The sequence below is a fragment of the Tachypleus tridentatus genome, chromosome 10 (genome assembly GCF_004210375.1).
Source record: "Tachypleus tridentatus isolate NWPU-2018 chromosome 10, ASM421037v1, whole genome shotgun sequence".
NCBI classification, from domain to species: Eukaryota; Metazoa; Arthropoda; class Merostomata; order Xiphosura; family Limulidae; genus Tachypleus; species Tachypleus tridentatus.
The window spans coordinates 176,000,569-176,015,703 of NC_134834.1; the positions used below are offsets into that span (position 1 = coordinate 176,000,569).

At 35.5% G+C, this 15,135-nt stretch overlaps 1 protein-coding gene across 1 annotated transcript in view; it reads left to right on the forward strand.

Moving 5' to 3' along the window:
- LOC143228570 (uncharacterized) overlaps positions 1-15,135 on the forward strand; it is a 50,287-nt gene that overhangs the window by 3,050 nt on the left and 32,102 nt on the right. Inside the window, exons 3-4 of the mRNA XM_076459808.1 lie at positions 10,273-10,382; positions 13,795-13,981. Of these exons, the coding sequence (XP_076315923.1) occupies positions 10,273-10,382; positions 13,795-13,981 (297 nt within the window). The remainder of the gene's footprint in view (positions 1-10,272; positions 10,383-13,794; positions 13,982-15,135) is intronic.

Here is a 15,135-nt window from a genome sequence, read left to right on the forward strand (position 1 = left end):
TGAACATTCCTATTTGATTTTTTCTGATGGTTTTCTAAAGAAAAGAATACTATGAGAGGTCTTAACATGTTGTCATGTGACAACCAGTCTATCCCAGTTAATCTTCATAGCCATCCTCTGAACTATTTTGAAAAATTCAAGCCGTTCTTAAAGTAAAGAGCCCAAGAATAAACACAATACTTAAAACTTCGTTGAATCAATGATCTATACTATGAAAGTATAGCTTTATAAGGCTTATTTTCAGCTATAACCTGAAATCCAGATTTCCCTACCATTAGCAACAGTATGTTATGTATGAAGAAATCAGACCAAGAAAATAATACAACACAAGATATCTCTGTATACACACACACACACACACACACACACACACTACATCCTTGAAACTGACATATGTGGTACAGCAAAACTAGTCAGGGTAATAATCTTTGTTATTTTTGTAACTTTATGTTTGTTTTTTGTTACTTAATTTTTTGACCTTATAAAAATGTTAATCATTACAACAGTGCACTGCATGAAGGACCAGAATTATAATCTCAAACACTCAGCAAACAGCATATAAACAAACCAACTTCAGAATAAAAGGCACTTGAGAAAGTCATTAGAGTGAAAACAAAAGATTTTACAGTGCCACAGATTTGTCAGCCTGACTGACTAATGATGTCAGAAAGGCATAGCTCTGTTCTGCTTTCACTTTATGCAAATGTAAATGCACGTGATTTAATTTCACTTAGTTTTAATTATAACTTTAATACAATAGGTAATTATAACCATTTTGAAACACTATTAGTAGTCATATTCTGTGATTAAGAACATGCACTGTGAGTTGCCAAGTAACAACCTACCCTTGTATCGTGTGCTGATGCACAGTTGTTCATGTACACGTGATACATGATCAGCCAGCAGCTGTATCAGCTAGATAAGAAAAAATGGACAATGTAGATTCTCTAGATGAAGGTTCTAACTATTATCTGACCTTTGAAAGAAAGGTTTTTAGTTTTCTGCATCTGACTCGAAGGCTCTGTGTTGGACAAAGCAATTCTCTCATAGCAGTTGATGCCTAAGTCATCAGTCTCCTATGTGAAAACGAACACTATCACTACTGAAGTTTGACAATGCTTTGTTTGAGTATTCTGGACTGAAAACAAGAATGATAAGTTATATAATTTACTTTTGCATTATTTACAAACTAAGTGGCATAATAACATCAGGTTGCAGTTTTTAAAATTAGAGTAAAAGAGAAAACCTTATGACAGTAACTTTGAAAAATCTTTTATTAGTGAAGAGAACATTACTGCAAGAATATAGATAAGGTTAGAAACAATAATGCTGAATACATAAAACAAGCCTTAGTTATTAATCCAGCCAAAGAAAAGGGAAAAATTATAGTAAAGCCATAAAGAAAGCTATGAGAACAATAGGCCTAGAGCCAAGTCACTTTCAAGACTTAGTAACATAAAAAGTTATTTATGCTCTCAATTATTGGTTGACTCTTCCTCATTAAGAATTCTGAAGTTCATATTACCACTTCTGAGGTGACACTTGTTATTAGTTTTATGTCTCAGGCTTCAGGTGCAGGTAACCTGTCAAAGGATTTATCTGTGTTTATTGACCAAGAGATTGAATGTTACATGGATCAACCTCTGTCTACAAACCTTGCCTCACTACCTCCCAAACAAGCTGAGCCTGTTTAGGTAGATGAGGATTTGGATTACCTATTTCCGCCTCCTGATTTTCCTGTGCCCTTTGTGACTACCCAGTGGAAGCTTGGTTTGCCAGTGTTTTTCATCAGTGGTGTCCTTTACTCAAGAATCATTGGATACTTCAAATTTTATTGGAAGGATTTGTGATTTCATTTTTTCCCTTACCTCTCATGTCTCCTTTAACCATTTCCTTCTCTCAGGATCCCATGACAAGTGAGCATCTGTCAAAGATGGTTTGGGAACTATTGTCTCAGCAGGCCATCATACCTGTTCTACATACTTCACCAGGTTTTTATTCTGAACTCTGTTATTTTCAAGAAAACCAGAGACTGGAGGCATGTTATCAATTTGTCTAACCTAAATCTCTTTGTTCAGCTGCCTCGTTTTACCATTGAGTCATTTCTCACCCTACTATGGCATTTTCTGTGGGTTTATGGATGATTAAGATGGACATTGCCAATACTTATTTCTACACTCCTGTATCACCATGGTCTCATCTGTATCTTCAGTTTGTCCATTACAGGCTGGTTTATCAATTTTGAACCCTACTCTTTAAGCTTGCTTCTGCCCTGTATGTTTTCTGTCAGGTGGTCAGAGCTTTTGCTTGCTATTTTCATGCTTCACGGTTATGATTCTATCATTATTTGAGCAAACCGGGCTTCTTCTGGCTCATTCCTGACTGGAGTTGGCCAGCTATACTCGTCAGCTCTAACTAGTGGTCTCTCAAGTGGGCTGGTTAATAAAATTGGAGAAGTCCTTCCTCCAACCTACCCAGTATTTTGTCCACTTAGGTGTCTTTTGTAATATCCATTTCAGTAGGGCCCAACCTTCTCCTCTATGGCTCTTTTACATTAGGTGGAACCTTTCTCATGATCCCATGTCAGCTCCTGTTACCCGTTCTCTTATTCTATAGGACAATCTGCATTGGTTGTTGGACAAGGTCCATATTTTGGTGGGCATCCCATTTTCTCCTCCTCATCTTTTCATGGATGCATCCTTCAGAGCTGAGGTGTATTGTTCACTTCTCACAGGGATTTGGGTAGTTGATCTGTAGATGAAAGATCTTTGCATATAAATATTCTTAAGCTTTTTCGATAAGGGGAGCAAAGGCTTGTGGCATGTGTAAAGAACAAATAGAACAAAAAAGGTAGTACTAGACAAGAATAGTTAATCTTATTAGAAGGGAAGTAATAATTTGAAATAAATTTTCAGCAAAGGAAAATATAATGTCTGACTGGTAAGGACTAGGCCAGAAGAATAGTATCAAAAGTTACTGACTTTTGAAACTTCTGAATTTGTTCGATATTTGGAAAAGATTAGCAACTGACAAAACTCTATTCAAATCTGTAATTGGATAAAAGTTCGAAGTAGAACACGAAGTAAGAATGAGTGGAACGATGGTCACACCCACTTTAAGGTTGTACCATGTGAAAAACCATCAAGTGTTGTTATTTTATCCTGTTCATTCTTACCTTGTTTCCTTACTTTTGGTATTAACATTCCCACTTTCTAATTGTTTTATATAGAAATTTGTTTATACTTGTGTAAACTGGTCTCTACTTAGTTGTACTGATCTTTTGTCCAAATTTACAAGGTAGGAAATATTGTGTGATGTACCATTAATTGTAGATTTTATACCAAAGCAACTGATAAGGGCATTAACACTGTATAAAAATGGGAATAGCTACAAATGAATTGTAAACTGAAATTCTGTTGATCAAAAAGACATCAACTATGTTAGCTGTGGCTAGAAGGCTCAGATTGAAAGATCACTTGGAGAACTTAAGGCCTCTAAGTATAGCCTTTTCTATTAGAATAAATAACTATGGTAGTGCAGCTCTTTAAGTACTTATAAAAGGTAGTGAGTATAAATATGCTTTACTCAAAGGTTGGGAGAGGATGATTTTGGAGCATCAGGAGGTTTTAAGGCATGGGTTTTCTTTTGAGAGGATTGTGCTTATCGACATTTTGGAACTTCTGGGTCATCAGGCCTTGGAACACTTCCTTGCTAATGTATGAGAATAATTGATTGTGAATCATTCCAACAGCTCAATAGTTATATCATACATCAATCAACAGGGTGGCACCCATTCATAATCACACTGATTATGGATGTTAGAACAATTTTTTATGGGCCCATGCCTCTCACACACACCTCATAACATGTCATATTCTGAATACATTTACTCTGCTTATGGTTCATTTTTTTTCCTTATCACATCCAGATCCTCCCAACAGAGTGGTCTTTAGACCCTCCAATTTTCCACTGTCTGTGCACATAATGGAATATTTTTTATTTAGATACTTTTGTCACACATTACAACATCCAATTCCCTCTGTGCTAGTCCCAAGTATCTCATATCTTGGCTTTGGTGGTAGATGCTCTCAGTCACAACTGAATCGAACTGTACATATTGGCCTTCCCAACAGTCCTTCTCTTACCCAGGGTTATATCAATCATTCAGTCTATACAGTGTCAAGTACTTTTGATAGCACCTTTCAGGCCAGCACAACCCTAATTCCAGGTTTTCCTTTACCATTTTTCAACTTGCATTTAGTACACTCCATCTTTGCATGGGATTTTTTTCTGGTCCTTTGCAAGGAGATAGCAACTATTCAAAGGTGTGGTATTATTTTACTCCTATTCAGTTTGCCCTTAATTATTTCTTGTTTAGCAGGGAAATTGACAGACCTTTTACTGCTGGTTATGTACCATGAGTTCTTCCCGAGCAACCATACCTCAAATTGCAGACTTTTATCTGCCTTTTTGATCATAATTTCTTAGTATCTACCATAGCTGTATATTGAACAGCCTTGTCCAACACCTGTTTAACAGACACTACAAAGTGCTTTCTTTCACACCCGGGATTCCTGTATGTGGCAAGGGGACCTCCCAGGAAAGGTTCTGTTCTTTCAGTTTAATTCCTCTGGAATCTAAACATCCACTCACATGTTTGCCATGTATGGTGACCTTTGAAGAGGAAGAGAGGATCTTGGTGGTAGAGGGGTCCAACCCTAACACACCACTTTGGCCTTGAATTCTTGTAGACAGACAGCCTTGGGGTGGCTCCCATTGGGTCAGTCGGCTGGTCCACTTGGGCTAGGGTCAACCAAGTACCAGTGTTAACCAAATATCTGATGTTACTGTTTGGGTATAGTGCTCACGAAACCTTGGTGTTGCTGCAGTTCCTTGTTTGCATTGTAGTACATCCCCTCATAGGGCTCTATGGTAGATGGGGTCAGTAGGCACCAAAATATTCCTTTTTTATTATGGATCCACCAAAGAAAATAGTGAAAAATAGTCCATAGGTAAATTGACCACATCTTGAAGATTCTGAGCAGCAATCTTCAACATCTGGAACACCTGTTTTACCTTATTTTCTTATCCTACTTTCAGACAAAGTTTTAGGGCAAATATCTCTCTTTTTCATTCAGAAGGGACAAGAGGGACTTGCTGGCTCTCCAAAGTCAGTAAAGAAGCTTCGATCTGGTGACATGTTAGTGGAAACATCAACATCTCAACACAGTGAACTCCTCTTGCATTCAAAGACAATTGGGGATATACCTATTGAGGTTACACCTCATGCTGCTTTGAATTCATCATGAGGAGCTATTGTTGAGAGGGATTTTAAAAAACATCCCAGAGTTAGAGATTCTCCCTGGTTTCTCCACCCAAGGAGTTTCTGCAGTTAGATGTATATCCACTCTCAAAGATAGAATTATGATGCTGACCAATGTCCTCATTCTCACATTTACGTCACCATGTCTGCCTATCACAATCAAGGCAAGTAATCGTAAGTGTATGAAGGGTTGGACTGTTAGTTGATCAGCATGTGCCCACCCTGTCTTTGCCACTCGACACACCCTTGGAGGCCGTACCCATCCATGTTTCCTTGGGTTATACCATCACTGTTTGTTCTATCTACCTGTCACCTGGAGAGACCTATGACCAATCAGACCTTGATGCTCTCATTGAACAGTTGCCATCTCCCCTTTTAATCCTGGGGGACTTTAATGGACATCATCCCCTCTGGGGAAGTGCTGATATTAATAGGAGGGGCCACTCTGTAGAGTATATGCTCTCTGATCACAACCTTTCTCTTTTTAATACTGGTTCTTCTACTTATTTTCTTACACCTAGTCAGTCCTTTAATACTATTGATCTCAGTTTGCTCCCCTTCATTATTCTCCCATTTTTCATGGATGGTTGACAATAATCCACGAGGCAGTGATCATTTTCTTATAATTTTGAGAGAAACTGGCTGTGGTTGATGCCACCTAACCAGCATGTCCCAGTGAAAGCTGGATCATGCAAACTGGCCCTCTTTCACTACTCTCGCAGAACTTGATCCTGCCATCATCTGTAAGCCAACAGTAGATGATTGTGTGGCAGCAGCAACTGACTGTATTATACAAGCAGGTTCTCAATGTATTTCTAAAACCTCGACACATTTTCCATGATATCCTCATCTGTGGTGGAATCCTGCCTGCCACATGGCACAGAAGGCTCAAAACTGGGCCTGGGATACTTTCTGTAGATATCATACACTCTCAAACCGCATTGCTTTCCAGCAGGCCTGTGCACACGCTCAGTAGGTAAGATGTCAAAGCCAGAAGGAATCTTGGATTAAGCTCACAATCAGCACATCTTCTTCCACCAGTTCCAAAATCATATTGGACAAGATTCATAAGGTCAGTGGGCAATATAATTCTGTTCCCCTATCGATCTTGCTCTCTGATGGCCAAGAAGTAGCTGATACTTAGAGCATCACCAATACTCTAGGTAAAAGCTTTTGCCAGGTATCTAGCTCTTCTGCTTTGTCATCCACCTTCTTAACCATCGAGACTCAGACAGAGCAATCACCTCTTTCCTTTAGAGCTGATTGTCTCTATGACTATAATTTTCCCTTTACACTGGTGGAACGCAAACTGACTCTTCATCTGTCTGGCAGTACATTGGTTGGACCTGATGATGTACACTATGAAATGCTGCACCATCTATCTCCTGCTTCTCTTGCTATTCTTCTGATTGTTTTTAACTGGATCTGGCAGGAGAATGTTTTTTCTGATGCTTGGTGCCAGGCTATTATCCTACCTTTCTCTAAGCCTGGGAAGGATCTCAAGATTCCTTCAAACTATCACCCAATTGCTTTGATTAGCTGTCTCTGTAAGACCTTAGAGAGGATGGTTAATGCTCGTCTTGTTTGGTTCCTCAAATGAAATAACTTCCTCTCACCCACCCAGTGTTGGTTCCAACGACAGCACTCCACCGTAGTCCACCTGATTCGACTTGAAATATCAATCAGAGAAGCCTTTCTCAAATGACATCACCTTGTATCAATATTCTTTGACATTGAGAAAAGGCTTATGATACAACATGGAGGTATGGCATTTTGCGAGACTGTCACATATATGGGTTATATGGCCATTTGCCCATTTTTATTAAAAAATTTTTAATGGATAGGAGATTCCAAGTTCGTGTGGGTTTGCCACATGTGCCACCAACAGGGAGTTCACCCTGATCCTGAACTTGATATAAGTGAAGTTGTGCTGCCTGTGGACCCTGAGACAAAGTTCTTGGGGCTTATCTTTGACCATAAGTTGACCTTTATACCACACATCAAGTAGCTACAGGTCAAATGTACAAGAGCACTGAACGTCTTCCGTGTCCTCTCTTCCACCACTTGGGGAGCAGATCGACGTTCTATGCTAAAGATATATCATGCTCTTATTCGATTGAAACTTAAGTATGGATCACTGGTCTATGGCTCAGCCAGAACCTTGGTCTTAAAGATGCTGGACCCATTCATCATTAAGGAGTTTGGCCCTGCTCTTATCCAGTTCAAAGCTTATACAGAGAGTCTCATGAACCTTCTTTGCATCTCTGCTGTTTGCAACTGTCCTTACTATATGCTTTGAGACTTTGTTCCTTATCAAAGTATACCACCTGGGGTAGTGTTTTTCTTCCTCAGTGAGCCATACTTTTTCAGAACAGACAATCTGCCATTACTTCTTTTGGCCTTCTTATCCAGACACAGTTGGATGAATTGGGTCTGTCGTGGGATAACATTGCTGTATACACTGATCAGCCCATCCAACTGTGACCTGCCTTTAAGTCACCTGAGAAAAGTAGACACTTCCAATTGGAAATACTGTCTGCTATTTGCTGAACATCTTTTGAACCATCCTTCCATTCCTATCATACAGATGGTTTGAAATCAGGTGACTGTGTGGGCTGTGCCATGGTTTGTTGTGGTTCTGTGGTTCCTCCTGGTGAGTTATTATTAAAATTTTGTTTCAAGTCTTTTAAAACATTTATTACATTACTTTTTGAAAATGGCCATAATGTCAAATAACTCAGAACCAGGACTGGAAAGGCCAACTTTAGGTGATTGACAGTGGTTTTTGCACTTACCTATTAGTCTTCTTGGTGAGCTATGCTAATTACAATTATGCTACAGAAAGTTCTTTACAACTTGTATCACTGTAGTTTTTCTCATTCCACTGTAGACTAGATGTAAATGCTGGTTTTATGTTGTTGTTTTTTTAAACTTTGTTTTGTTTTACCTTAATTTTGTTTTGTGAATTTTATTAAATTTTCTTTAACTTTAACTTTTTACCAGATGTTTTGTGTAGATAGCCTAGCTGCCATAAAACACCAAATCAACCAACCAACAATCTTTCACACCTTCTTCTTTCATTATGGATTAGTCATCCTCCTTACTCTACAGTATTGCTGAATTGGGAATTAGATTAAGAGATAGCATACAGGATCACCTACAAAAGTTGTAATAAGGAGAATTGGGATATTTCTGTTGTTCTGTACACACCCTTATCTGTTCTCACTTTGAATTCTTAGCCACTAGTTCTCTTGCAACTTTCAATCTATTTCCTACTTCTTTTGGCCTGTGGTCATTGGAGGATGGGCAACTTCAACATTAGTTTTTCTTGTACTCTTTATCACTCTTTATACTATTGCTGGTGTAGCAAGGAGCTGAATGATCAGGTGAGTAGTTAACTTGGATGCCTCACCAGAGGAAACCCTGGGGTTGGCCCCACAAAACTCTATATATATATATATATAGTTACCTCTCAAGGCCTACAATGCACATTGTTGAGATTGGTGTTCGACAAGACTGCTATTAGATTATTCAATTAATGGTATATTGCTTCAGAGGTGAAGACAGTAGGGACTCTCCTTCTATCACAGACTGGATGATAAATACTTGATGCTGCCTGGTGTTGGACTGAAGTTGACCCACCAAGTATGGTTTGGCACACCCTACTCATTCCACACAATGGAGCACGTCCATTTATTTTTCCCAAGCATTACTATATTTCTTTGGAAACCTTCCTTCCTTCCATCTCTTGGATGCCAATTCCTTGGTGTTTGTATTGAGTGATGAGCTTGATTAACCAACATGTACAAATTATTGGATGTGCTCTATTTAATTTCTGCTTATGTGATACTTCATATTACAATGGATGAAGAGTATACTGGTACAAATGTGATGCAGTCTCTCATGGATGTGTTACTCTCTTGAGGGAAGTCACACTCAATGGACATTTTTGGATGCTTTCTGTAGGGTGCTCATCTAATTAACTTTCGACAAGTCTCTCCACCTTTTAATGTGGGATTCTAGCAATTATGTTAGAGGGGTAGAATACTCCATTGGAAGTTAATATTTTCCTGCAGTGAAAATAATTTTCTATATGCTTTTACTTCAGTCACATTTCTCACCCTTCCTTCCCCTTTAATGCTTCTTTAGCACCTAATCTCAAAGTGAAAAATAGGCCAAATAGTATACAGGAGTGTGCTTCTGTTGGTAGAGGATTGCTACATGATTATTCCCATGCAAAGATGTGGTAAAACCATGTTAAGTGTTGGGTAAGTGGGAGTTTTAAGTTGACTGATGGGCAAAACTAATTTGGATATATAGAAGGTAGCACTGAATGAGAGAAGCTATTGTGTGTGAGGAATTTATATTCAGTGTATGAAAATACTACTATTATTGAAGATCTTGAATGCATAAAATTAATTAATTTAAAAATATAGAACATTTGTTGAGCTACTTAAATCGTCAGATATTTTCATTTGCCATTTTGATTGATGGAGAAATAGCCATATCACTGTAAAATTACTATTAAATTGCATCATTAAGTTAATTAATAATGTATAAGATTATCTGTTGTTTACATGATCCTTAATTAGCTTACATTGTTGTCTGTCTTTAAAAAATAAAATATGGGCACTTAAAAATCTAATTTTCTTACCTATCCATTTCCATAATAACCTGTGCCAAGAATCAGTTATTGATCAGTTCAGCTGATTAGAATAGTTATTGATTAGTTTGTAATTAATTAGAATTTAGCAAACCTTTAATAATAATATTTCTAAGTTTCATTTTATCATTGTGAATTTTTAAGAAATGCACTTTCATTTGGCCAAACATTGCAATAGCTATTCCCTGTAACAGTTCACAAGATATTTTATTGTAATTTGATGATTTTTTTTAATCATTGTCATCATATAAATTCTTTCAGACACATATATTATTGATATCTCTAGGAATTTCAAAAGCTAACTGCTTAGAAAATGGAGTTTCACATGCCCATGAGTTGAATGTAGCAGCAGAGGAACAAGGAAAGAACTGTGATGAAATAAAAGGAAAGACTGAGGTAATACAAAGATTTCTGTTCTGATGGAAAAGTGATTACATGCATGTGTTTATAACAGAACATATGTATTTAATAATATAGTGATAATTATCATTGTCTGAAATTAATGGAATGGGTAGATCATGTGTTGAACAATACACACTGCAAATAATATAAAAGTTCCAGGATATGCATTTGTTAATACACACATCACCAACTCCAGGAATTTTCATAAAGAGTAAGGACTTGGATAGAGCTCAAATGTCACAGAACACATCTTTATTTACTGCAGTATATATTACAAAAAACAGGATGTCCTTAATGAAATTGCTACTTTGAGAAAATTCTTCTAAAATTCTCAGTAGCAACTCAGTTACCTTGATCAATAAAAACAATGAAACTACTAGTTTTTGGTTTAATAGGCATTCCAGTCTGCTATAAGTTATTACATTGCTAGTCATATGGGAGAAAGTAACTTACAAGTTGAATACTGAAATTTCTCTGTGATTACTTGATGGCTGGAAGATTCAAACAAACTCTACTGCAACTTGTTGGCAAAATCTTCACCTTTCTTAGCTTACAGCTAGCTGTTCTTTTCTGTTTCTAGAATATCAGTCTCTGATATCTGTCCTCTGTCTTGCTCTTTAGTGCCCAATTTTTGTGTCTTTTTCTTACATTTAAGGTTCTTCATCATGTTGCAGAAGTGTTTTAAGAGGATGTTTGTTCTTTTCTTTTTACTACAATGGCTCATGTCACTTTTGCCTTATCCATACTTACTTGGTTCTTCTACTAATGGAACTTAATGGGTCCTTACTAACATTCAACTCCCTACTGTGTGGAAAGGGGAGTTATCGTTTTGGCAGTTACCAGTTTCCTAATCTAAGAATTTATTTCCAATAGATATTTCCATACACATTTCCACCCATCTTTCTCACTTCTCACAATTCTTTTTTTTCTTACCATGTTTAAAAATGAAGTTATCACAAGTGCATAGAGGGAGCTACTGTGAATAGAGGTTGTATCACTTTCCTGTTGGTAGAGGGCTATTGTTGTATAATGCAATTCTCACAAACCATTTCAGTTCACAATAAATGTGAATTTAGATGGAAGATAGCTTAAGGCTAATGGCATGCAAATCTTATAGAGAGATGTGTGAAGGAAATAGTATTTGTGTGTGAAGAGGCATCTATTAGAAATACATTTTCAGGTTAGGAAAATGTTAACTTTCATAAACATTCTGTCAGCTGATAAATCATATAATATATATTTTCTGTGATGAGAAAAACCCTGGAAATTTCCAATAATTCTCAGAAGTCTGACTTAAACACTTATTTTTATACATGATTATTCTAAATGTAGATCTTTGATGAATACTCTAGATTTTCCTTAACAGGCCTGCCACTTTACTGTGGCTTTATTTATGGTTACTTATGTTTAGTGGAAAATCTTACACTTTCACTGACTGTTACATCCATCAAGTTTTATTGATGAATAGTTTTCATTATATTTCTCTCATGGTTGCCCATTCTCTTCTTCATAAAAGCAAATATAGTTAAAACTGCATGGGTGATAAAAATATCCAATTAAAGAGTAGGTTAAACAATCTCTAATTATCAGATGAGTTTATACCTAGCTTTTTTTCTCTAAGAGATCCCTGCTTAAAGTAACATTGTGTATTTTATCCCGTCATTGACAGTTTAATTCTGATATAGTTTGGCACTCCATCAGTACATACTTAAATTCCATGTTGTAGCATGGCTCATTTTCAATAATACATAAATTGTGTTTCCAGTGCCATTTCACTGCTTTGTCTGCTGTTTGATTAAAGCTAGTATATCTACTGAGAATGTTCTTCTGTGGGATGTTACATTTATTAGTGTTTCAGTGTATTACCTAGATAACTATCAAGGATGGGCCTTAATACCAGGTCTTTAGACTTCTTACCTCAATACCATTATCATCCCACACATACACACACACACACAACCCAACACCAACAATTCAGTTAATAATAATTACATAAGAGTTAGCAAAATATACCACAACATATGTGACTTTTTGAATTCCACATGGTTATTTAATTGGTATGTTTACAGATTTAGTTCAATCTGTTTTTTTTTCATTTACAAAAATCATAAGATATATTTCTGTGCTTTATCCTGTCTCGTATCAATTTCAGTTTAAGAATTTAATCTCCAGGTTATATTAAAAGTACAATATTGTATTTGAAATTAGCATTTTGGTAGTAAACTGTATTTCAGAATGATATTTATCTCTGCCAAAACTCTTTCTAACCCTGTAGATTAGGAAAAAATATGACTATAGTAGCTATATATGAATATATTGGTTTGGCAATTTTGATCAGACTTCTAACTATGAAATTATACATACTGTAACTCTGAATATACTAAGCATATCTTCACAAAATTTGTGAGACGTTTATTAAATATTACATGTCTGTTGCATGCAAAAAAATCTGACATTTGATAAATTATTTTTATTAACTAATTGTCTTTGAACATATGAAGTCTTTATAGAGTCAGTCTGAGTGAAAGTTGATTTTTTTGCTAACAGTAAAAAAAATACCCCTTTTTGTCAGGACTGAAGATTGTAACAGACAGTTGTAATTATTTTTCCTAAACAGTGTCACATCTGTTTTCATATACTTTTGTTGTTTTAATTGCTCTTTGAACAGTGTCCATTTAGTGGGATAAATCAATACATGCTTGATGATGAGAAACCCACTTGAAATAAAAATGTATCTCAGAACGGCTAGTACGGGTATTAACACTTTTATTGATAAACAGAGAACATCATTTTGACCATCTTAGGAAGGTTGAAATATTGTCGTCTGCTTATCAATAAAAGTGTTAATACCCACACCAGCTGCTCTGAGATACAAATCAGTACATCATCTTGCATGTGCTTAGGGTAAGCAGCTACTGTGTTATATTACCTGGCAGCAGCCCACATTTGTTTCATGAGTAGCTGTTTATTCTGTTTTTCACTTCAGTTTTTATGTAATAAGGTTCTAAATTTTATATTTGAATTACTTTTTTTAGAAAATATAACAGAAAATAAAGCATATACATAAAAGAACAAGAAATATATAGCACTTTCATTAACCTTTAAACCTTTTACACTCAGATGTGTGATTTAGTTAGCCTATGTTTTTTCTCACAGTGTTAGTTGTTCAAAAATAATTCATATACCCATCAAACATCCGTGTTAGAACACATGAAGAATGAAATTATTTTCAAGTTACTTTGAAATTATTTATTACTGAAAGTAAGCATTTTGGTGATAGGCAATATAAAATTGTTTTAGTAAAAAACTACCCAAGTCTGGATCAGAAGACTTCTGTGTTTGGTTACTTTAATAACAATTCTTGTTATTAGTTAGTGATCCATTTAATGTGATCCTTATATTTCAGGACACTTTAATCAAAGTGAAACCTGAGCCACCTGGTGTTTTCCAAGAAAGTGAGGTTGTTTTGGGTTTCAGTGAGAGTAATAATATTGATCTAGATAGTTCGAAAGATGAAATTTTGAGAGTAGGAAAAGAAAATGAATTTCAAGAAGAATTACATCCACTTGACTCTGTGTTAGAAGGTACATTTGGTAAGTACAGATACCAACATAAGAACCCATTTTCAAGAACACTGATTTAAAAAAGATATTATTTTTCATTTAATCAATTCATCAACATTAACAGAAACTTTTTCAAAAAAATATCAAAAGATTAATGAGGCAGTATTTCTCTTTAGTGAAACTGTGTTAACCATCCAACAAAATTTGTTACTTAGTGTGATTTATTGAAAGTCTGAAGAAAGATACTTCAAAAAATCATTTAACAAAGTAACACTAACAGGCTTTCAATAACCACCTGCACAATTTAATCATCTTCCTTTAATAAAGAGGAGTAATATTAGCCAACTTCCAATAATTTTGAATCTATCCACTGTTGAAGGAATTTCATTCAATACTAATTGTTATACTATTTCATATATTGAATATCATTATTTTTGTATTGATTATTGTAATATTATTACAAAGATAGTTTTGCTTTATTAGCTTAATATGTGTGGAGGAATAACCTAAATCTCCCAGTCTTGCCTAACCTCCTAAGATCTTATTGGAATCATGGCTCAACATATTAACAGTGAGGATGCTGAACTGATAAAACAATGCAAATCACATCCAAAATTTCATAACAAAAATTATAAAGTATGATTTATAGAATAGAAAGTATATTTCATAAAATTAAATTTATATGAAGAAAAACAGTTATTTTGTAATACAGCTTTTTATGTTCACAGAAGCATATTTTCAAAACCAAAAAACATTGATAGGTTAAGTGGTCTGCAAAAAAGATTTGAAATTAAAAGAGGTTCTCAGGTTACAAGATTGGGAACCATTGACCTAGAATATACTATCTTTCTTCCACCTAAAATTTTCTGTTATTATTTGTTTTACACTGTGAACATTAGTGGTGTTAGATATGCATTTTACTGTATTTTGTGATGTTCTAATTTCTGCCTTTAGGGCTTCATTCACTGATAAATAAGTGGAGAGCAATAATGCATCAAAACTCTCTGATGTGCTTATTTTATTTTACTTTAACATTCAATAATGTGCTTAATATAAAACACATCTTTAAGAGATATTTCAGTGTTGCAAGATTATTGTGTCAGTGTTACATCTGTTAGAATTTGTCATTATATTGATGTAACAAAGATTCTAAATCTCATGATTCATAATATAAATCTAAAATA